Source organism: Squalius cephalus (genome assembly GCF_949319135.1).
Source record: "Squalius cephalus genome assembly, chromosome: 14".
NCBI lineage: Eukaryota > Metazoa > Chordata > Actinopteri > Cypriniformes > Leuciscidae > Squalius > Squalius cephalus.
The window spans coordinates 19,014,010-19,039,091 of record NC_137135.1 but is presented as its reverse complement, the minus strand read 5'-3'; the positions used below and the strand labels follow the sequence as shown (position 1 = coordinate 19,039,091).

The 25,082-nt window shown below is 38.5% G+C and overlaps 1 protein-coding gene across 1 annotated transcript in view; it reads left to right on the top strand.

Moving 5' to 3' along the window:
- Positions 1–329: 329 nt before the first annotated feature.
- fat1b (FAT atypical cadherin 1b) overlaps positions 330–25,082 on the top strand; it is a gene marked incomplete at its 5' end in the record, with an annotated part of 50,239 nt that continues 25,486 nt past the window's right edge. Inside the window, 18 exons of the mRNA XM_079893016.1 lie at positions 330–3,591; positions 4,803–5,117; positions 6,071–6,132; positions 6,522–6,836; positions 7,117–7,327; positions 8,734–8,799; positions 9,030–9,169; positions 10,341–10,616; positions 10,726–10,936; positions 11,570–15,628; positions 16,492–16,688; positions 16,840–16,993; positions 18,869–19,102; positions 21,459–21,848; positions 21,933–22,147; positions 22,717–22,854; positions 23,006–23,149; positions 23,295–23,483. Coding sequence (XP_079749142.1) covers positions 330–3,591; positions 4,803–5,117; positions 6,071–6,132; positions 6,522–6,836; positions 7,117–7,327; positions 8,734–8,799; positions 9,030–9,169; positions 10,341–10,616; positions 10,726–10,936; positions 11,570–15,628; positions 16,492–16,688; positions 16,840–16,993; positions 18,869–19,102; positions 21,459–21,848; positions 21,933–22,147; positions 22,717–22,854; positions 23,006–23,149; positions 23,295–23,483 — 10,578 coding nt within the window. The remainder of the gene's footprint in view (positions 3,592–4,802; positions 5,118–6,070; positions 6,133–6,521; positions 6,837–7,116; positions 7,328–8,733; positions 8,800–9,029; positions 9,170–10,340; positions 10,617–10,725; positions 10,937–11,569; positions 15,629–16,491; positions 16,689–16,839; positions 16,994–18,868; positions 19,103–21,458; positions 21,849–21,932; positions 22,148–22,716; positions 22,855–23,005; positions 23,150–23,294; positions 23,484–25,082) is intronic.

The following is a 25,082-nucleotide window of genomic DNA, read 5'->3' as shown; positions in this document are numbered from 1 at the left end:
TATTTTAAAATTAGTAACATGTGACCAAGACCTGAAGGTGGACATTTTTAGAATTATACTAAAATGCCATTTACTTGCTAAAAATGTATAAACTATCAATCAGAAGACATGTAGAAAACAAAGTTTTGATTATGTTGATAAATTAGAGGCCTTATAAATTCACGTATAAAATATGATACAGTATAGGCTTTATAGGGTTAAATAATTTCACATGGGGGTTGAATTGAGAAATTATTGTGCTATTTATTTTAATGTCATATTTACAGTTTTTCCTTCCACCTGTTGCTCTGTTCTTTTTTTCAGTTGGCTCTGTAATCACCTGTGTCACAATGGGTAAATCCTGGATTAACCATCTTGTAATGCTGTGTATGTGGAGTTGCTTAGGTGCCCAGCAACTGGATGATGCATTGCCTTTTCAGTTTACTCATCCAATTTACAATGTAATGATATTTGAAAATTCAGCAGCAAAAACCTTTGTTGAATGCCCCATAAAAATGGGCATTTTCATGGCGAACAAGTCTTGGGACATTTGGTACTTAATAGAATCCGGAGACCACGATAATTTATTCAAAGCTGAGAAGTATGTTTTGGGTAATTTCTGTTTCCTGCGAATAAGGACCAGAGGAGGGAATTCTGCCACTCTCAATAGGGAAGTAAAAGACCACTATCTACTGTCTGTAAATGCTATTGAAAGACATACTGGTGCTGAGGCACAAACACAAGTTAAAATACAAGTTCTGGACACGAATGATCTCAGACCTCTTTTCTCACCGACTACATACAGTTTTTCTGTACCTGAAAACTTAGCCATCAGAACAAGCATAGGCAGAGTTTCTGCCACAGATGCTGACACAGGCACCAACGGAGAGTACTATTTCAGCTTCAAAGAGTGGACTGACATGTTCGCCATTCATCCTACTAGTGGGGTCATAACTCTGGCAGGCAAGCTGGATTACTCTGAGGTGGCTCTTTATGAGATTGATGTGTTGGCCGTGGACAGAGGTCTTAAGCTCTATGGGAGTAGCAGCAGCAGTAGCACAGCAAAGCTAAAGGTGCATGTTCTGCAGGCCAATGAACATGCACCTGTCGTCACAGCTGTCCCCTTAACTCCATGGAACGCAACCAGGGATCCCACTTATGCATGTGTGACTGTGGAGGACAGTGATGAAGGGCAGAACGGCGAGATTGCCTCTTTGAGCATCGTAGCTGGAGATCCACTCCAGCAGTTCAAGACATTCAGAACAAACCCTGGGAGCAAAGAATACATGATCAAGGCCATCAAGGAAGTGGAATGGGAGGGTTATAGTTTTGGGTACAATCTTACATTGCAGGCTAAAGATAAGGGAAATCCTCCAAAGTTTTCCTCAGCCATAGTTGTGAGGGTGAGACCGCCCAGTGAATACACAGAGACTCCTGCATTTGAGAAGAGCATCTATAGAGTTAGTCTCAGTGAGTTTGCGCCACCTCACTCTCCTGTTGTTATGGTCAAAACTGTACAGAAACATTCTAAGATTAAATACTTGTTACAATTTAAAATGCAACAACATGAGAATCCATTTGTTATTAATCCAAACACAGGCCTTATTACCACCACGACACCTATAAAAGCAGAAAGTGTCAGTCAATATGAATTTGATGTTGTTACCAGTGACAGGCGAGCAGTGACCAAGGTGGTTGTCAGTGTAAGTGACGTGAACAACAACACCCCAACCTTTCAAAAATCTAATTTTGAAGCCAGTGTTGCCGAAAATGTGCCCATTGGGACCAGCGTCTTAACAGTCAGTGCTCATGACAAAGACGACGGAGAAAATGGCTATGTCACCTACAGTATTGTCAATGTGAACAAACAGCCTTTTAAAGTGGATTATTTCTCCGGTGTCATAAGCACCGCGGAGGATCTAGATTATGAGATAATGCCAAGCAAATTCTCCCTAAAGATTCGAGCCTCAGACTGGGGCTCCCCTTTCCGCCGTGAGGCAGAGGCTGTGGTTTCAATCACTCTCACCAACCTGAATGATAATAAGCCGCAATTTGAGAATATCGATTGTGATGTTACTGTGCCAAGAACTCTAGGGGTTGGTGAACAAATAATGGTGGTGTCTGCCATTGATGCCGATGATCTCGGCGTAGTGCAGTACAGAATTGACACTGGTAATAACTTGAATCTTTTTGAATTGGATTCCAGCTCTGGGGTGCTGACACTTAAAAAGTCGCTGAGGGATGGCAATGCCGCGAAACACTCATTCCACCACCTGCAAATAACTGCTAGCGATGGAGAAATATCAAGTACTCCTATGTTCTTAAATCTAACAGTTGTTAATGCTTTCAAACATGTCCACTCCAAATGTGCAGAGACTGGTGTTCTGAGAACTTTAGCAGGGCTGCTGCTTTTTGGCTCTAAACTACACAGTCAGAAAGAAGCAGAGGATGAATTCGCAGACATCCATTCTGTTAACCGCCACGCTCCACAGTTTATAGAGTCCACTCCTACTGTAATAGAAGTTAAAGAGGACCTTCCTGTAGGGACAAGCGTAGCACTCCTCAGAGCTGTCGATTCAGACTCTGGCTTCAATGGGAAATTGCTTTTTGTGATCTCAGGGGGAGATTTTGATAGCCGCTTCACGATAGAGTCTGACACAGGGTGGCTTAAAGTTTTCCAGCAACTTGATAGAGAAACAACAGACAGCTACACTCTCAACATCACTGTTTATGACCTCGGCTTACCGCAGAAATCCTCATCTCATATTTTAGATGTTAACATTTTGGATGCCAATGACAACAGTCCAGAGTTCCTTCAGCGTGAGTATTCAGTGGAAATAAGTGAGGACACTGCTATGGCAACAGACATCATTCAGCTTGAAGCGAAAGATAAAGATTTAGCGGTCAATGGAATGGTTAGGTACTCGTTTCTTACTGAAACTGACAAATTTGTCATACATGAGGAAACAGGGATTGTAACTGTTAATGGGCTGTTAGACAGAGAGGCCAATCCGTTGTTTGTTTTGAGGGTGGCTGCTTTTGATGCAGCAATTGATGAGCCTAAAATGGTATCAACAGTGTTGTTACACATTCATTTGAAGGATGTGAATGATAATGCTCCTACATTTATACCCCAACAATACCATATCAGAGTTAGAGAAGACATTCCAGAGGGCACCTTGGTGCTCTGGCTTGAAACTCACGATCCTGACCTTGGCCTGTCTGGACAGGTGAGATACAGTCTAACAGATGGGGAAGATGGAAACTTTCAGGTGGATAAAATGACTGGAGCTGTGTACGTCTCTCAGACTCTTGATTTCGAAACAAGACAAGTACATAATCTGACAGCAAAGGCCAAAGACAGAGGCAAGCCAAACCCTTTATCCTCATCCTGCTTCATTCAAGTGGAGATTGTGGATGTTAATGAGAATATGTACCGCCCCTCTTTCCCATTCTTTGTGGACTGGGGCACTGTGAGTGAAGACGTCCCAGTTGGCACCTCTGTTATGAAAGTTACAGCTCATGATGAGGACAGCGGCAGGGATGGAGAAGTTCGCTACACCTTACGAGGCGGTTCAGGCCTTGGAGTGTTCACCATTGATGATCAGAGCGGTAAGCTAATTTGTATTCTTTATTGCTTTTTTAAAGGAAAAACATTTATTAAATTAGTCTATCGGGTTTATTAATTCAAAACATTTGTAAGTAAATCATCAGTAGTATTAAGGAATCTACACACTAAATCTAAAGACAAACAAACACTATGCTGAATGAGCATACCATGGATGTGTAAATACATTTTCATGGTCATCTTTTTGTTCTTCTGTATTGAATGAGGAGAGATTGCTGCAAAAAAGTATTTGAACATTTAAACATATATTTCTTTGCATTGTGAATGTAATTGAAGTTTTCAAGCAAAATATTTCATTATTGTTCAAAATTATGGTTACAGTTTATGTGATGAACTACATCTGTGGTTACTCTGCAAGGACACTTGTGTGAACTTGAGGGGAACAGAATTTATACATTCTTAATCCATGAGGAACTTTTAACATCCATGGAACCTTTCCATTGCACAAAAGGTTCTTTGTAGTGGAAAAGGGTTATTTATTTAGAGGGTTATAATATTTCAATTATTAAAATGTTCTTCATGCCTATAAAAAAAGTTTCCAATACTCTTTGGGTCCACTCTATGCATTTTTAACAAACAACAATGATTTAATTTTGTTATTTGTACTATAGTGCTATCTAAAGACGTGAGAGAGACCAAATGAAAAAGAGAGAGAATAAGAGGGAGAAACAAAGAGCGATTTGCTGGGTACTTTCACCCTGAGGAAAGAGGTTATCAAGTTTTACTGAGTTGTAGAAGCCACACCGCTAGCTTTAGAAAAAAGCCCACAGCGTGAAAGCAGACACTGCCAAACAGAGAAACACAAAGAGCTGCCTCATCTTCCCTTACCATCTTATTCACTCAATATTTTATGTACAATGTCTGCCCTGTACACATTTAATCTTTTATGCAAATGTCTGTGTTATGAATTCTCAGTTCCCTGATAGATAATATATTTATTCTTTGCTTCTACTGTATGTTGATTAGCCTACATTTTTCATTTAAAAAGAATATTATTAGCAATGTATAAGACGTTCCTACTTTGTATGGTTATGTATGGTGGCTTCATCCTTATCTAGACTTTAGAGTTTGCAATGCAAAACTCCCAGTGCCATGTGACAAGATTTTATAGCAGCACCGTTGGTGCTGTCTCAGTCTAAATGTTTAAAGTGCTTCATGTAGTGCAACATGTTCCTTCTTCTTTTCTTTGTCACAGGCATTATAAGGACACAAGAGACCCTCGATCGTGAGACTACTAATCATTACTGGCTTACAGTCTATGCTACAGACCAAGGAATTGTGCCACTTTCTTCATTTGTGGAGGTTTACATCGAGGTTCAAGATGTCAATGATAATGCTCCACTGACAACAGAGCCTGTGTACTATCCCTCTGTATCTGAGAACTCTCCCAAAGACGTCTCTGTCATCCAGATCCAAGCATTTGACCTGGACTCTGAATCAAGTGATGATCTCTCATATAAAATAACCAGTGGAAATCCACAGGGATTTTTTGCCATCAACTCCCAGACAGGTAAATAGATGCCTCTGATCGAAACTGCTAAATCCCAGCATGTGGATTTGTGTTTTAAACATGTAAATAATGAATTTCAAATACATTTTACATATTTTTTTACATTTATTTCAGTGTTAGCATTATTATTATGATGATGATGAAAATGGGACTGTGTTATTAAAGCAATGCCCTTCATGTTTCATATGCAACAAGGAGCACCTTGAACATTTTGGGAACACAATTTAAAACATTTTACCCTGTACTTGAATATATACACCAATAGACATGAATAAACTGCAAAATTTAAATGTTGTTCATACCTGTGAGGGAGAAAAATGTATGAGCATTAACATGTTATTGTTCACAAATGTACAAGTAAATAACACATTTTCTGTTCAATAAATAACAAATTTTCACATTTACGTTTTGACATGAAATATTTCCTGAAGTTTTTAAACATCATTGATATTCACACCAGCTGGTTAATTACATTCACTGAGCAGCACAAGTAATGAATGCAGCTAATTAATTTGACGCGCCAATTGATTTCTCCTCCACCAAATTACTTGCCACACAGTCAGCTCAGCTTAAGGTCTCAACAGTGCAAGAAAAAAAGTTTTTCAAAGGATTTCGCTGCCAAAGTCAATTGAACAAACTGAACTTAGTTGGTACATTGAGAACTCAATGTTTTTCTGGAGAATAATTGTGACCGTTCAGTTAGCGTTTCCAGGAACAGAGAACATATTACATAAACTATGACTAGTTTTTTTCTCTTTTGCAAAAAAGTACATGAAGGAATGCAACATAAAAGAATACAAAATGTAGGGTACTTTTATCTGTCAAGCCTGAATGTTTCCCTTTTTTTTTTGTCTGGAGAACAGCTTGAATCTTTTATTACTAATAGAAGGTTTTCTCAGTCAGACGAAGAAACTCACTGAAATGTACTGTACCATTTTTCGTTTCTTGTACAGGGTTGGTGACAACCACATCACGGAAACTGGACAGAGAAAAGCAAGCAGAGCATCTTCTTGAAGTAAGCTGCTGAACCCTGTAACTGATGATATCGCATTGTATTTTCTTCCACAGAAGTCAAAGAAGAATTTTCATGCTGTTTTTCTTCATACAACAATAGAACAAAGTGACAATATGCCCAGCTCTAAAAAGGATATAAAAGTGGTTGGTCTGCTTCATGAATGAAATACTCTTTTGAGACATTCTAATTTTGTATTTCAATTACAAAAATGACACCATACCGGTTTAAAACAACCTGATGGTGTGAAAATAATTTACATTTTACTGTTCATGTTGAAGAGATATTGAAGTTTACCTTTAATTGAATACATTTTATGCCTCTCTCATGTTTGTTTTGGCAGTAGTTTCTCAAGCGCTCAGGCCTGAGATCTGTTTTTTATTCTTAAACAGATCACTGTTTCGGATGATGGCAGTCCAACCAAGTCTACAACGGTTCGTGTGATAGTCAACGTATTGGATGAAAATGACAACAGTCCCCAGTTTCTGGAAAAGACCTTTAAAATCAAGCTGGTGGAACGACCAGAGGCAGTCGAATGGGAGCCAATTTATCGAGTGATTGCTTATGACAGAGATGAGAGTCCCTCCTCTGATATCTCATACACAATCGAGGAGGGTGAAGAGCACAGGAAATTCTCCATTGAGCACACAACTGGGTTTGTGTTCTCCAAAGAGGCTTTTTCAGCGGGGGAGTATCATATTCTCACAGTACGTTTATTTCAATTCCTAGACTCCAAATGGTGACAGACTTAATGGAGGTGTATTTGCTGCTTCAAATATTTACAAAATTTTGAATGCAGCTTCTAAATGATAGAGAATTTTGTTAACTTTGATAATTAAATTAAGTAAATATTGTGACAGAAATCACCCACTGACATACAGTTAACAAAAACAGTATGCCCCATATAGTTACCATCCTTAAAAAATAGGCTCTTGATATGTCTATGTCAAAAAAACAGGAGAAAACACTCACATTGCTGTCTTGCAGATTAAAGCATCAGACAATGGAAAGCCTTCAAAGTCGTCCATCTGTCGGTTGCACATAGAGTGGATTCCAAAGCCTAAGCTGGCTAAACAACTGCTGGCGTTTGAGGAGATTCCGCTCTCATTCTCTGTGATGGAGAATGATCCAGTGGCCCATATGGTGGGAGTCATCAGCGCTCAGCCAATTGACTCTCCTGTATGGTTTACGATCAAAGGTAAAGATCTAAAGCTCTACAATCAGCCTCAAAATAGTATTTCCACCCACCTATTCACCCTCATGTGATTCCAAACCCATATGACTCTCTTTCTTCAGTGAATCACAACATGAGTTATTTAATACAAGTATGTTGGATTTCATGCAATGTATAGGAGTTTCCCAGCTTCAAAACGGACACAAATGCATCATTAATGTTTCCATGAAAGTGTCCATTACACTCATCCGATACATTTCAAGCCTACTGAAGTCATATGGTAGCTTTAAGTGAAGAACATCCTAAAATTGAAGTTGTTATTCACTGATAAGCTTACTCACCAGTGGTCTGTTAAACGCTATAAAAAGTCAGTGAGTTAAACTCCAGAATTGATGACAAATGATTTATGGACATTGTTACTTCTATCATGTTTTTGAGTGATAGTTTACATAAAAATGCAATTTCTGTTATCTACTCACCCTAATGTGTTTTAAAGCTTTATGACTTTCTTTCGTCTTTGTAACACAAAATAACATTGTAGCAAGGTTAGATGTTGTGGGAAGAAGGAGGCGGGAACCGGCAAACATTCAAAGACTTTAATAAACGTAAAATAAACAAATACAAAATGAAAGTAAAGACAGCAGCCTCTCGCGGATGACTGCTGTCACATATAACAAAACACAACATAAATCCAGGCCTGGCCTCTCTCGATCTTCACTGTAGTCGTTCCTCCTTCATGCTTCCGCTCCTCCATGAGAGATACGAGACTGGTGCGTTGCGCAGGTGTCGCTCATTTTCAATCACGTCACCGGCCTCGCGCCGTTCTCTCATGGCCCTCGGCCTCGTCCTGCTCGCCACAAACATATTTTGAAGAATGTCTATGTTTTTGTCCATATATGAAAGTCAATGGTTTCCAGTTTTGTTTGTTTTTCAACGTTCTTACAAATAACTCACACAGGGGGTGAGTAAATGATGAAAGAATCCATTTTTGAGTTTTAGTTTAATTTAAACTTCAGTTTAATCCTCACAAAATGTCTTTGAATGGCTTTAGAAGACACCACACAAGTCACGTATCACTTTTATAATACTTTTATGGAGCTTTTTGAAGTTTGAAAGCCTCAGTTCCCATTCATTGTAATTGCATGGGGAAAAAACATCATTACATATCTCCATTTATGTTTGGAAGAAAGAACATCATAAGGGTTAGAAGAACTAGATGAGGGTGAATAAATGGTGGCAGAATTGTATTTGCCATTTAATCTCTAGTCATTCTTGATGCTTCAGCTCTTTAAAGTTCAATGTTCAGATAATCTTCAATAACCCAACCTTGATTTTGCCCTAATCAGCTTTCAACTGTTTTTTTTCCCCCCTCTGCCGCCGCCTTGTCTGGCTCATCTGCTTTTCTTTTCTTGTTTCTCTTGCTTCACAAGGAGTCACACATGCTAAAGAAGTTTTTCACATTCTACAGATGTCTTGTGACCTGAACTGTACAGCAGGTATCTGCTGATAAATTGAAATATTTCCTATCTTCTCACAGCTCTTGCATTATTTCCTGTCACATACCAGAAAGAGTTCTGAATTCATATTCTCTGGAAGCGATCTTGCACAATATTTACTTTGAACGTTTGCTACTTTAATAGCTAATGCAAATTCTATATTATGCAAAAATTCTGCCTGTTTGTGAATAGCATTAATATGTGGCTGCTGTCTGTTTTGGTACTAAAAGGTGGAAACGCTGACAACCACTTTGATGTGGAGAAGGCGAGTGGCACAATTATCATCGCTGGAGCTCTAGATGCTGAATGGCAGTCAAATTACAACCTTACTGTTGAAGCAACAGATGGAACAAGATCCATCAGCACTCAGGTGTTTTGTCTTTAATGGCACTTACCAAGAAATTGCCCATGCATTTGTAAAATAGGATCAGTTGGATGGAGAGATAAGGAAAATGATGCACATCTTTGCTTTGACAGATTGTGCACGCGTGGATCTGTATTCTGACAGGATAATTATTTTGTTGTTTAGTATTACCTTTACATTTCGCCACTACTCAAATTGCAAAGAGTTTAAAATTAAAAAGATTGCATGTCTCACAATGAATGCCAGGTTTAAATTTGTCACAAAGGAAACATATCATTTAGCTTTTTTCTAAATGCTTGATATTTTAATCTTTTTAATCACGTGTCATAGTATAACTTTCACTCATTTCTCTTGCTACACATGACATATAGAAAGATCAGGTTTAAGCTTAATAGAAAATATTAAATTTCATGTTAAAAAAAAAAGGATAACCCAAGTAACTGGAATGTGCCCTGGCACCTGCATACTGTGATACTATTGGGCGCACTTAGCTGAAGTCAGGCTCACTGCTGTCTTTCTAATGTATAAGTTGCCACTGTCCTTTTGTCATGGTGTGAACATACCTCTCCTTGGGCGATACCTGCATCATGTATCAGCCAAGCCAGCCAGCCTTATCAGGTCACAGTGCGAGACTCATCCATCAGTGTGAGCAGACCCAGAGGCAAAGAATGATGTGAGAGGGAGTAATGTTTTAAAAGAGAGCTCTGTTTCAGCCCTCAGTCCATCTCTCCTGTTGCAGAGAGCATTGCCCTCCTGGAGATTGCACTCTGTACAGTTTGTCATCCTATAATGGGCTTCTTACTTGTGGGCAGTTTCAGGGTCTGTGTGAATTAAATATTTTAATAAATGTGTGTCTAAGGTCAAATAATACGTACTGAATACGTTATTGTTTTGAGTAAACATGCATCTTCCAAAAATAATATGTAAATCTAAATATGATTAAGTGTGGATTTTGGACATATATGCAATGATTTTGACTGGAAGAACTTAAAAAAAAAAAAAGTAGGAGTACTTCATTAAAGCAGCTAGATTTTTCCCTTTGTTATTTTATGGTTAATATAAATAATCATATACTTAAAATAATGTAAGTAATATAATATAATAATAATAATATAACAAATGTTTAACAAATACATATTCAAAATATTTACTGTGTGGATTGTGCTTTGTTAAACAGGTCATAATTCAAGTTCTTGACACAAATGAACATCGCCCCCAGTTTGGCCAAAATCAATATGAGATAAGTATTCCAGAGGAAACCAAGCCTGGTATGAAGATACTGGAAATAAATGCAACAGATAAAGATGAGAAGAACAAATTATCCTACACACTGTTGAGCAGCACAGACTTATTTAGCCTGAAGAAGTTTAGTCTTGATCCTGGGACAGGCTTTCTGTACACTGCTGAAAAACTGGACCATGAAACCATGCACAGACATATCCTCACAGTAATGGTAAGGCCATCTATATACTTCTTTTGTCCACTACATAAAAATAAAAAATAAAAATACCACACGGCATTTAACAGCTGATTGTTGTTAATATATATATGTTTTATTCCAGGTTAGGGATCAAGGTGTGCCTGTGAAGAGTAATGTTGTGAGAGTGATCATCAACGTGGAGGACAGTAATGACAATGTACCATGGTTCACCAGCTCTCAGTACGCCGCCCGTGTCTTTGAAACAGCTGCGATTGGTTCATCTGTATTACAGGCCACTGCACTGGACAAAGACAAAGGCTTAAATGCTGAGATCCTCTACAACATAGATTCAGGTACAGCTTATCTCTACTAACACTGTCAAATAATTGGAAAAGTTTTATTGTTAATGGAAAACGATCCAAATGTTATTAATTTCTGGACATCCTATATATAATATATACTAGTATACTAGCGAGCGGTGACTTCTTTAACTGGGTGTGCTGGGTGGCACATCACATCAAAAAAAAAGTGCTCGGTGCAGATATGTTGAATGGGTTTATAATAAGCGAGATGCTCGCTTCGCTCTAGAGACAGTGTTAACTACTCAGTTGCTTAGTCTCATGACACATAGCCTTATTTGACTTCTAACCACTGAGAACGCAGGACAATGATGACCCTCTGTAACTGGCAGATTTGAAGAAAATTACCTTTGTTTGGCAAATAAATAAATGACTGACAGTTACATACGGATTACCAAATTTTTATCATGTAAGCTTTATGGTACACCTCAAACAACTGAATTTATAGTAATTTGTAGTGTTATTAATTAGCGAGTCCATAAATGGCATGGGTATGCAGAGCATTCACAGATTATATGGAGTGCACACACCTGATACTAATATAAATAATACTACAAATAATGCATTTTTTATCAGATGTAAATGCTGTTTTTAAGCTCTCTATTCTCACTATTCTATTCTCTGTAGGAAATCATGGAAATTCCTTCAACATTGATCAGTCTTCAGGCATTGTAACAGTTGCAAGGGAACTTGATCGTGAATACAGAGACCAATATGAATTGTTAATAAAAGCATCTGATAAAGGAGAACCTCCTCTCAGTGTGGTTACAAGCGTCCAGGTCACAGTCACTATCTCGGATAATACCAAGCCGAAGTTCCCCTTCAATTCAATATTGGCTGAAGTCAGTGAATCTGTCCCTGTTGGAAGTTTTGTAACTTTAGTCTCTGCCTTCAGTCAATCAACCATCATTTATCAGATCAAAGAGGGAAATGTGAACAATGTGTTTGACATCAATCCAAACTCTGGCGCTATCATCACAAGGAAAAAACTGGACTTTGAAACCCTTTCGTCATATAAACTGATTGTGCAAGGTTCGGACATGGCTGAAATGTCGAGCAGTGTCACAGTAAACATTCATCTAAAAGATGAAAATGACAATAATCCTGTTTTCACTCAACCTGAATTTACTGGCTTCATCAGTGAGTCGGCTGTTGTCAGAAGTCTGGCTCTGACCTCTCAGAATGTTCCACTTGTTGTTCGTGCAACAGATGCTGATCAACAGTCAAACGCCAGGCTTGTCTATGAGATTATGGAGCCATTCGCTCATAACTATTTTTCTATCGTTTCTGGGACTGGAGCTATTCAAACTCTCAGTAACCTGGATTATGAGCAGAGAAAGGTGTTTAACTTCAGAGTTCAGGTCCATGACACTGGGATGCCACGTTTGTTTGCTCAAAACACTGCCAACGTGACTATACATGTCATTAACATCAATGATTGTGCTCCAAAATTCACTCAGGATTCATATGAGACAACACTCCTCCTTCCAACCTACAAAGGGGTTAAAGTGATAACAGTAAAGGCTACCGACGAGGACTCACTGCCAGACACCAAACTATGCTTTGAACTTGTAGATGGAAACATAGGGAACAAATTCCTGCTTGATCCAACCTCAGGTGATATTTTTGTGCAAAATGCTACACAGTTGCGGAGCAGGTACAGACTGACAATCCGGGTTTTTGATGGAAGTTTTACTGGCACTGCAACTGTGAAAGTCAATGTTAAAGATAATAAAGGTCACAATCTGAAGTTCACTCAGGAAATTGTCACCGCCTATGTGCAAGAAAACTCAATGGAGAAGAAGACCCTGGCAGTTCTCTCTGTAGTTGGAAATAGAGTCAACGAGCCTTTGTTTTATTCTATTCTCAACCCTAACAGTAAATTTGAAATAGGACGCACATCTGGAGTGCTTTTCTCCACAGGCATCCCATTTGACCGCGAAGAGCAGAATTTGTTTGAAATCGTTGTGGAGGTTACAAAAAAGTCAAGGTTGAATGGAACCGCCCATGTGCTTGTGCGAGTGCATATTGAGGATGTGAATGATAATGCCCCTGTCTTTATAGATCAGCCCAATAGCGCCGTTGTTCAGATTGACAAAATCGTGGGTTCGGTTTTCGGGAAGGTGACCACCGTGGACAAAGATATTGGCAGAAATGCTGAGGTTACATACTATTTGAACAAGCATGATAAATATTTTCAAGTAAGCCCGTCAGGAGAAATATCTCTTAGGAGACCTCTAGAGCTTGAAAATGTTGGCAAGTTCATCATTAACATTACTGCACAAGACAGAGGCAACCCACCGCTGTTCTCAAAAGCAGAGGTCATTATTTCAGTGGTAAACAAAGCCACACCAGTGTTCGAAAGACCTTTTTACAAGATTGTAATCCCTGAGAATGTGAAAGTTCGTACCTCTATACTCCAAGTCGTGGCCAATCAATCTGCAGGACATTGTGCAGTCTACAGCATCAGTGAAGGAAACCCATTCAATCAGTTCAACATTAATTTCAATTCTGGACTCATTGAAGTCATCCAGCCATTGGATTATGAGGCTCACCCCGCATATCGGTTGAGTGTCCAGGCGACAGACTGTCTAACCGGGGCCAACTCTGATGTTTTTGTAGATATCATATTGGAAGATGTGAATGACAACATGCCCAAATTCGAAGCGGCAGTGTATAATATTAGCATCTCTGAATCTGTTGTAATTGGAGCCTCTGTGTTACAAGTTGCAGCCATGGACTCTGACACAGGAAGCAATGCAGTATTGTTTTATCAGTTGTATGAAAAGGATGGAGCCACCTCAGATCACTTCAGAATAGATGTTGAGAGTGGAGTCATTTGGACTGCAGGACTATTGGACCATGAAACGCAATTGCAGCATGAACTGATTGTAAAAGCTGTTGATGGTGGAGCATTTCAGCTGTCTGCTGAGGTCCAAGTGATTATATATGTAACTGATCTTAATGACAACCCACCTATTTTTGCACAGCAGCTTTATAATGCCACCATAAGTGAGATTTCTTCTCCAGGGAAGCTTGTGACCTGTGTTAAAGCATATGATGCTGACAGCCGTGGGACCAGACAGCTGGAGTATGCTATTTTGTCTGGAAATGACAACAATTTATTTGCAATTGATGCGTCAAGTGGAGAAATTGTGATTGCCAACATCAGCCGACTGTCTCTTGAGCACTTCTACAACTTAATTTTGTCAGTAACTGATGGTGTTTTCAGAAGTACTGCTGAAGCAAACATCTATGTGATGGCTGAGAATAGACAAAGCCCATCATTTACCCAGGATGAGTATCTTATTGAGCTCCCTGAGAACTCTCCAGTTGGTACGTTGGTTGGACAAGTAGAAGCCATTGACGATGACCCTGGGATATATGGTCAATTGACATTCATCATTGTAAATGATATCGCCAGGGATAAATTTACCATCAAGGATGATGGCTGGATTCACACAGTAGAGGGTTTTGACAGAGAAAACCCAGAAGAGAAAGTGATTAGCATCAGTTTAATGGCTAAAGATGGCGGTGGGCGATTAGGCTTTTGTACTGTTATTGTAATTCTCTCTGACGTGAATGACAATTTACCCAAATTCAGGCTCTCAGAATATAAAGTTACTGTGCCAGGAGATGCTCCCAGTGGTACAACTGTGATCAAAACATCAGCAGTAGATGAAGATGAGGGAAGTAATGCTGATATCATTTACACTGCTGACTCTGATTCAGGGCACTTCGAAATTCATCCACTTAGTGGTGCAATTGTCACAAAGGAAAGTCTAATTGGACTGGAAACTGGCCTGCATTCCTTCTTTGTGAAGGCTAAAGATTCTGGAAACCCACCAATGCAATCTATTATTCCTGTTTCAATTAGAATAGTTCCCCCTGAAACATTAATCCCAAAGTTTGCAGAGCCGTCACTGTGGTTGGAGCTTTCAGAAGACCTGGCTGTCGGAACTGAGATGGATATCTTCCAAGCCCAGAATGAGCGGTCTGTGATCTACAGCCTTGTTGGAGGGAACACCCCAGAGAGTAACAAAGATGATGTCTTTGCTATTGACAGCAGTACTGGAAAGCTTGCACTCACAAAAAGACTAGACTATGAAACTATCAAATGGTATCAGCTCACAGTGCAGGTCCGAGACGTTGAAGATGGCATGGAAATGGTCTCAACTATAGATGTGAGTATCCATCTCAAAGATGTCAATGATAACAGCCCACAATTTGAGTCCTTCCCCTACCAGTCATATATTGTTGAAAACCTACCAGAAGGGACTTCTGTAGTGCAAGTCAAGGCCACTGATCTCGATTCTTGGCTGAATGGTCAGGTCACTTATACTCTGCATGAAATCCAGGAGCACCCTGATGTTCTGGAGATGTTTGCTGTGGACAGTGAGACGGGCTGGATAACCACCCTCACAGAGATAGACAGAGAAAAGGCAGACCGATATCGAATCACAGTGGTTGCCACAGACAGAACCCAAGGGCTACGTATGACAGGCTCTACTGTTGTAGAAGTGACAGTTGTGGACTCAAACGACAACCCTCCATTATTTGCTGAAGCAGTTTTTAAAGGTACTGTGAGAGAAGATGAATCTACACCAGGCACAGTTATCACCATTCTCAACTGTGCTGATTCTGACAGTGAGGAGATCAACAGGAGGTTCAGCTGTTTTATCACAGGTACACTGTCCATTCTACCAAGTAAAACTAGTGAGATTAAAATCACCAGACTGCTCTTTTCTATACAATGGTACATTATATTTTAGCTAATAAGTGATAAGTCCTCTAAAGCAACTGCTTAAATGTTAAGATATATATTTCACTAAAGATACTGTGTGAGTTACATATTATTCATCATATTATAAAGGCAAATGTCTATTATTGTAACATAGCGTAACATTTTCAGTTCTGTTTATTTTATTCAGATTTATTTGTAGTGTTTTTCACAATACATATCATTCCAAAGTAATGTTAAAAAATGCATTAAACATATTTAATAAATATTTAATATTAAAACCTAAACTTTTACAATTCAAAAAATTCATGGTGTAAAATATTTTCTTCTTGGCCCCCTAAAATTCCCTTGCAGCCCCTGGTACCAGTTTGAAAACCCTTAGTCTAAAGCCATACGATAGCTTTATGTGAGAAATGGACCAAATTTTCATCTTTATGTGAACTTTCCCTTTAAAGAAACTGGTATTGGCATTACAACATGACAATTTTGTGAGGTGTTTATTAACCTTTGGAAAGAAATTACAGAACTAATGCCACCAGCTCAATTGCTGAATGTTATGAATAATCTATGATATGTATATGAGTGTTCTGTATAATACCGACGCTGATTAGAGATATTCAGAGCATCTTGTTATTGTCCTCAGTTTCATTACATCGCCTGATTAGTATCTTGTATGCAGCAAGAAATACAATGAAAATCCCCAAGATGTTTAGAATTATGCTAAATGCATGATGATTTGACTGCTAATCTCCTTATTAAATATTTCTGATTAGACCAAAGTTAATTTTTCCTTGTTTAATGTATTCAGGTGGAGACCCGCAGGGCCTGTTTGATGTGAAGCACACAGATGGTGTTTGGGTGGTCGCTGTCAGCAAAACCCTGGACAGGGAGGAGAGAGATTTCTATCTTTTAAACATCACAGCCACCGATGGAACCTTTGAGTCAAAGGCTACCGTAGAGATCACTGTCCTTGATGCAAATGACAACAGTCCTGTTTGTGAAAAGGCATGATGTGTATATTCATTAGCCCCTGAGTTCTTTATTCTGGACTGTGCAGAGAACTTTTAATGAATATGCACATTTTTCACAGATGATTTTTTTTAGATAACACCCATTTCTTCAGTCACTTTAAACTGAAATCCACTTTTGTTCTCAGGATGTGTATGCGCAAACTGTTCCTGAAGATGCACTTGTTGGAAGACAAATTCTTCAAGTCTCAGCCACTGATGCAGATATCCAGTCAAATGCGGAAATCACGTACCAGTTGAGTGGTAGCGGAGCTGAATCATTCACAGTTGACACCAAAACAGGTAAAATTAAATTGTATCTAAAGCAAGGGGTTAAGTATCTTATTCAAGGACATAATGGCAGTAGCTCATTAATCAATCCCTTCTAGGTTCAAGCCCACAACCTTGTGATTATCAGTCCTGATCGTTATTGACTTTATAGCATTCAGTGTTCAATGTGAATAGCGATTTCTGCAATACATATTGTTCCAAAGCTGCTTTACATAAAATAATCCCTCAAAACTTTAAGTGAACAAGCCAAGCATGACAGTAACAAGGAAAAAACTCTCTAAGAGGTAAGCAGAAGGAAACATTGGCGAGTTTTCAACTCTTGCTGACATGTAGTATATATTAGTGTATCGTAAACACTACTATTCAAAAGTTTGGGCTCAGTAAGATTTTTTTATGTTTTTGAAAGAAGTCTCCTTATGCACACTAAGGCTTAATTTATTTGATCAAAATGTGCATTTAATTGTATTAATATAACATTTTATTTGAATAGGCTTTAAAGTGTAATTTATTCCTGTGATGGCAAAGCTGAATTTTCAGCATTATTATTGCAGTCTTCATAGTCACATGATCCTTCAGAAATCATTCTAATATGCTGATTTGCTCCATTTCTTATTTTTATTCATTGTGGAAACAGTGATAAAAATTGTTTTCAGGATTTCTTGTTAAATAAGAAAGAACAGCATTTGAAGACTTCAGATGCAAAAAACTCAGTCCGTCTGACATTTTTCTTTGAAATTAGCATGTTTTTAATTTGACCCTTATCAGTGACATTTTTGAAAATAATAATTTCAATAACTGACTAATAAACTTATCATTGGCATTAAAGTCCCTGTGAAATCAAAATTGACCCTATTTACTTTGTTAGCACATATTACTAGTCTTGTGGTGAACAATTAATCCGTGCAAGTAAATATTAAAAAACATTTTTTTTTACCATGGTAATCTTTAATCAAAATCTGAAAAGTTACTTCCGGTCTGGAATGGCGTCTTTTTCTGATGACCTAGGTTTGACGGCTTGGGTTGAAAACGCTTAACCACTCTTTGAGAGGAGATTGAGAGGAGGAGCGCTAGTTATTTACTAGGAAATAAAGCATTGGATTTAAGCACGTCAGACTTTATATGGATGTTTTTTCTTAGCACTTTTAATATTCGTACAATTTTTTTGTATGTTAAGTAAAGGGGGACAGAACTTGTGTGTCAACAATTTTTGTGTAAACAAATGTATTATAATAGGCCTATATAATTCCTAAAAAGGTGGGTCGCGGCTTGATGACCATGGGCAAATGTGGGTCCCATGGCCAAACTATTCAAAACATCATTCAATGTTGTGATAATCGTAATTAATAATCACAATTACAATTTCAAGGGAATAATCGACAATTATGATTTTTTGTCATAATCGTGCAGCCCTACTTTATTCAAATAAAATGTGAATGCATTTGACATTAATTGTTGTTTACTTGTTTGTTTATATCCATAATTAATTGATACCTGATTCCCTTACAAGAATTTTTGGCTAAAAATTCACTGAATCGATTTCAAGTCACTGAATCGTTTCGGATCGGATCGTTCTAAATGAACCAATATCGTCCTTGAATTATATCGACAACCACGAATCGCGATTCGAATCGTTGTTAAAACGAATCGTTACACCCCTAGAACCTTAACATATGAGCCTGATAAACATGATAATTTAAAAGAAAAATTTATATTTACATTAAATATATATTTATTTGAAGTATATCTTTCGTAACATTATAAATGTCTTTATTGTCCTTGCTGTATCCTTTATCCTTGCTGAATAAAGTAAGGTTTTTTAATTTCTTTAAAAAAGTACTGACCCCAAACTTTTAAACGGTAGTTTACATTTTTGTATTCTTCTTCTAGGTGTAGTGAAAACGTTGGTAACCCTAGACAGAGAGATGACAGATGTGTACAACCTAACTGTGCGTGCCGTGGATGGGGGCAATCGCTTCTGCCAAGCTTCTGTGGTCATCACTGTTGATGACGTTAATGACAATGCTCCCAAATTCACATCGGACCCACATCATGTGAGCATTTTTCAGAATACACAACCTGGGACGTACGTGGCACGACTAGAAGCCTTCGATGCAGATATTGGTATGAACAACTTTTCAACATAAGCAACAGTTTCTATTATTTGGTAACCTTGTTTTTCCAAATTCCCTCATACAAAAATGAAGAAAGAATTGTTAGATTGTAGTTAGATGTACAGTCATTGGTTCCAGCGGTGTAACCTGATTGGAGCAGTAGTTGCATTAGTCTGTGTCATCTTTCACTCTGTGTGGCCTTTCATCACTCTCGTCTTCACTCAGCATGTAGCGTTCCATGACGTTGGAACAAATTAGTATAATCTTCACTCTTGCACAATTGTCTTAGCTCCCTGCGAAGGTAACAATTACTTTCTTGCAGTAGTCCACACTCTAATTTTAAATAGATCATCTGAATTTTTATGCCTTGTAAGTTCAGATCGCTTTTTCCTTTTTGACATCTCAAGCACATTGCCTGTTGCTTATTTAACATTTCAATCATCACTCCATTCTCTGCCGCATCATTACTCTTCGAAGCTTCTGGACACTTGTATGTCTTGCAAACATTATTGTGGCCTCTAACTAAAGTAAACAACTGCCAGGTAGGATGTCTTGTAATTAGCGTTTCTTTCATGAATTAACATCCTAAAGATGTTTTTGCGAGTATTTTCTAATTGGAGAGGAGATTGTGAAGTGATTAATTTCAATTCATTCAGCTCTGTCATCATTGGATTTTCATAGGCGTTAATTAGTCAGATGCAATTAGGCTGGACGACCGGGCGACACCAACAACAAGGCCTACTCTCATTGCACTAATGAGCATGAGAACAAGTATGTTTTGTATATAAACTGCAAATTAACCCAACAAGAAGCAATTAGATCATATTTCTGCCTTCCTGCCTCACTATGTCATGAAGGGATTAGATTAGAGGGACAGACAAATTTTTTGCATCACTTGGGATTCATTGCAAGCCCAGCCGCTCTCCTCAGAATGTCATCATTTCAACCCACTCATGACTTAATTATATAATGACATTCTTCTGCCCACTTACTCAATTTAGGTCCAAATTTTAAATGTTTACTCTTCTCAGCAATGTGTATTTATTTTAGACTTCATTTTTGTCATTAGGAAGGGGGTCATTTTAATTACAAAGACTCCAAATCACAGCACAGGCCACTGCTTCTCTTGTTTACAGTAAATTTTATTCAAAGCCAGTGCCAGATTTATGCATAGGCATTCTAGACAAACATTATTTAGCCTATGTCACAATATGAGGTTAATACAGACCTGCTCAAAGCCAAGGTTTTTAAAAAAGTACATGTACTCCAGAGGTCCTTGGATATACTATAAAACACAAATAAAATTTCATTTTAAATACACTTTTACCTATTAAATACTTTTTTTCAACAAATTTTCAACTAATGATTTTGTCAACTTTCTTTCTTTCTTTCTTTCTTTCTTTCTTTCTTTCTTTCTTTCTTTCTTTCTTTCTTTCTTTCTTTCTTTCTTTCTTTCTTTCTTTCTTTCTCGTGGAGTAAAGACTATTGTAGAAAGAAGCACTTTAAAAAAAAAAAAAGCCTTTACAAAAAAAGGCTACAGTATAAACCTGTTTATTGGTTAATTGCAAGTTACCTTTATTTTTGTTATCAGTAATGTACATTAGGATGTTTCGTGTTACATTTTCTGTTATTTTGTTATGTTTATTTCATTATTTTAGTGTCATGTGTTACCCTGATGCTGTTTTGGTTTTGTGTTTATGACCCTCTGCTCACACTGTACACCATGTATTATGGACAGCCCACTTACAATGAACTCCTATTCATGTGGCATTTTTTCATCAGAGCTGCCAGTTTTTTACTGTAAATTTGACAAGATATCTTTTTACAGTGAGCGGTTTGAGAGGGTGGACTTAAACCTTGCTTCCTGCGAGCCGACATGTCTTGTACAGCCCACTGTGCCACAGCTCTGGCATATTCAAATATTAGAAGAGTACTCTACTATACAAGAGTTTGTTACTATATTGTGTTTTGTTCAGAGTTAACAGCATATTAATCACTGATGAAGAATTAAATTCTGACTATTTCTGCAAAAAAAAAAAAAAAAAAATAAATAAAAAAATCTGGCTTCAAATGAAAGGAGGGAAAGGGGACTTCTGTGAACACTTAATGAACTCAATGGATTCAAAGTTTTTTGCCCAGATTCACTGAAATGAACACTTCAAAAGAATTGATTCACTGAAATGAGAAAACTAAAATAAATAAATAATAATAATAGAATAAAACTACTCTCAGACAGCCTTCTTCCACCAACACCAACTTGATCCCAGTCCCTTGCTGCCACAAATCTAATACAGGCTGTTAGAAATCTAATGGAGACCTCCAAAACTGACATTTCCTAATACTCTTTCCCTTTTCTTTATCTCCAGGGATGAATGGAAAATTACGTTACTCGTTTGAGGACTCTGCCGGAGGTCTGTTTTCAATTGAGGAGAGCTCAGGAATTATCAGTTTAGAACTGTCCCTGGACAGACAGACGAAGGCCATGCATGTGCTGAGGGTACGTGCTACAGACCAGGGCTCTCCCCATAGACTCTCCTCTCTCAGTTCTGTAGTGGTGACAGTGCTGGACGCTAATGACCATCCACCAGTGTTTGAGCGCAAGGACTACGTTTCCACAGTTCCTGAAGATGTCTCGGTAGGGACTAAGCTTCTGAATGTCTTTGCTGCAAGCAGGGACAGAGAAATTACTTCCCAGACAACGTACTCTATCACCAGTGGCAACGAGCAAGGAGCTTTCCGAATTGATTCACAGACAGGTGACACACACATATACACACAGTCGCTCAAAGAGGACTCCACTGTGGATTTGGGGATCACTTAGTGAATGTTTGTATTTGCAGGTGACATCTTTGTGATGGAGCAGCTGGACTATGAGGTGTCTCCACAGCACTACCTGACAGTGAAAGCCACCGCCAGAGGGAAACAGTCGCTCAGTGACACAGTAACTGTTAACATTCACCTCCTTGACATCAATGACAACAGCCCTGTGTTCAGCCAGAAGATCTACTCGGCTGTAGTCAGCGAGGACGCCAGACTCGGGAGCACAGTGCTGACGGTAAGTGTTTAGCATATTTGCATTAAGATACACCTTATCCTTGAAGTGGTCCATAGTGTAGGTAGTTATGTTTTGTATTTTATGGTTTACAGTAGGTTCACTTTCTCATCACAATATGATCTGTTTTACCAATCACATAGCCTACCACCTATCAACAATGTTGGGAAGTTTACTTTGGAAATGTAATAGGTTACAGATTTTAACTGTAACTGATTACAGTTACATTTATTTTGTAATTAAATTACGTAACTCAGTTACACAGTTACTAACCAGCACTGCCTTTCAATCACCCCAAACACCCTAGCAACCATATAGAAGTGCCCTGGCAACCACATACTGTACGTAGTAACATGCTAAAAACTCACTCAGAACACCAACCGCATAACCGCATGAAAAACTCCGTACACCCTGGAATTGTGCCGGCAAGTTTTGTGTGAGCAGTATGCACATCTAATTAAAATGATGAAACAGTATTTTGGTTGGTTTGCTAAACCAGTATAGAAATATGTGGCATATAGTTTATGTGAGATAAACAGATTTTCATCAAGTGTAATGATCTTTTTCCTTAGGTACTAGCGAATGATATTGATGGGCATTTAAACAACCAAATCCACTATTCCATTGAGGACAACAACCAAACGTGTCCATTCATCATGGATGCAGTCAGTGGTGAACTTCGACTTGTCCATCCGTTGGACAGGGAAAAGGTAATGCTTTTTAAGTAACTTCTTCCCCTTCACTATGGAAAGGTGGGCTTTGAAATGATCTTCAAAGGTCTTGATAACAGTGTTTCTAATTCCTTTGCGAAAGCCAAGGATGACTTCATCTTTTCCGCCTTTTTCTTCTCCTTTAAATTAGGTAGCAAGTTACATGCTGACCGTGCTGGCCTCCGACAGTGGAAATCCCCCCAAATCCGACAGTGCTGTAATCAACATGGCTGTGTCTGATGTGAATGATAATCCACCTGTCTTCTCTCAGACTAACAACAGTCTCATCATCCAGGCAAGACCACTCTCTCCTATAGAGTAGAGCAAATTAAATCCTACGCACTCTTTTCTTATTCCATGCCTGAGTTCTCAGTGAGAGGTGATGGTGTAATCTCTCAGGTCTGTTGGAATGATTCTGTGTATCTTTCTCTCTTCGATAGGAGAATCTCCCTTCAGGGACCAGTGTGTTACGGCTCAATGTGACAGACAATGATTACCCCCAAAATGGGCCTCCTTTCTCCTTTAGTATTCTGAAGGGTGATGAAACAAGCCCCTTCAGCATAGACCAGCAGGGTGTGATAAAGACAGCTGGACCACTGAGAAAGGGCCAACACATACTCCATGTGCAGGTGAGAACTGAGCTTTGTCCTTTTGTTGTGTAGCAGCCCTTCAGGGGACTTTTAGAGCAGTGTTTCTCGAACTGAACTTCACAGATCCCAGTGGGTCCTTCACAAATAGCCAGAGGACCAGAAACCTCACTGATAGAGTGCAAAAGTTACTTTTTCAGCAGAATGGGGTTCTTTCTATAGGTGTTCATTTTCTCTTTAGAAATTAAAAAAGAGCATTAGGAGAGCCTTGAACGAAACCAACCAAATGCACGTCCTGATTTTGCAGAGTTAGGTAGCCTGGGTAACGTCAGACCTCGTCTTATTGAGATGTGGTCTGGGAACCACATGTTCTTTTTCTCGTATTTGAAGCGTGGTTTACGAATGCCCAGAGCCGTTTATTGGGCGCTACGAATGTCTATCAAACGCGCCTGTACGTACCTCATAGCCAATCGTTTCAATTATACCAGATGACATATGTAGAGCGACGAAAATTCGACGAGGAAGAAGACGAAATAAACTTGCGTTCTAAACTACTTAGAACACTATCTAAGGCTGCATCGAAAGGTAACTTCGCGTCTGATGCCATGTTGGATCCATAGATATAAACAAACTGCTTCGGTGTGTCGCATAGACGTCGTCATCGTCTTGCTACTCCCTCCCCGTTCTGTGATTGGTTCCCTTTTTGAGGGGAAAATCTGGTCCATGGTGTCCAGGCTGCCTAGCAGCGTGAATAAAATTGCGCTGCGTGCAAGTCAGCATGGGGAAACCCAGGCTAAGAGTTAGGTGCATTCCTGGATCAACATATTTTGTTGAACCTGGATCAACGTTCCTGTTCAAAATTCAATCCTAACCATATCCTTACCCCTAAACCTAACCCTACCCATAAGTTATCCCTAAAGTCACATGGAAATGATAGGAGAATGACACTGATGTAGAAGCACCCTTGTTGTAATACTAAACTTGACATAAACTGTAAACTTGTCCCTCAAATCTGATTGGTTGGTTGGAATATTGTTCCAGAATCAACAAAGATGTTGATCCAGGATCAGGTTCTGCTACCAAATGAATCGAAGCAAAAAAAAATGTCTGATTTGTAGGCTGAGAACAGCATTATGTATGTAAACCTAAAAAAATACATTTGTTATTAAATCAAAAACATGCATAATTCCTTTACTGTTAACAAAATATACCTGTTAGTGGAAGATTTGATTGTGTTATACAAAGCAGACATTCTTAAAGATTGGTGTGTTGAAAGTTCCCTCTTGTGTTGAACAAGTGTCATTACAGTCAAGTGAAAACCTTCCCATCCACAACTTCTGGTCCTGTGCCTGTTCTATAATATTGACAGAATTTGAATACATTAAACACATAATTTTATAATAAACTATAGACATATCTGATTTATATTATTATGTGTCATTTTATTTATATTTATTTTAATATTATATTTTATTATATACTGTATATACTACCCCCCCCCACCCCAATTCATATTTTTATTCAACAAGGGTGCATTAAATTTAACAACAATGACAGTTAAGACATTTATAATGTTACAAAAGAATTCTATTTCAAATAAATTATGTTGTTTTGAACTTTCTATCCATCAAATAATCTTTA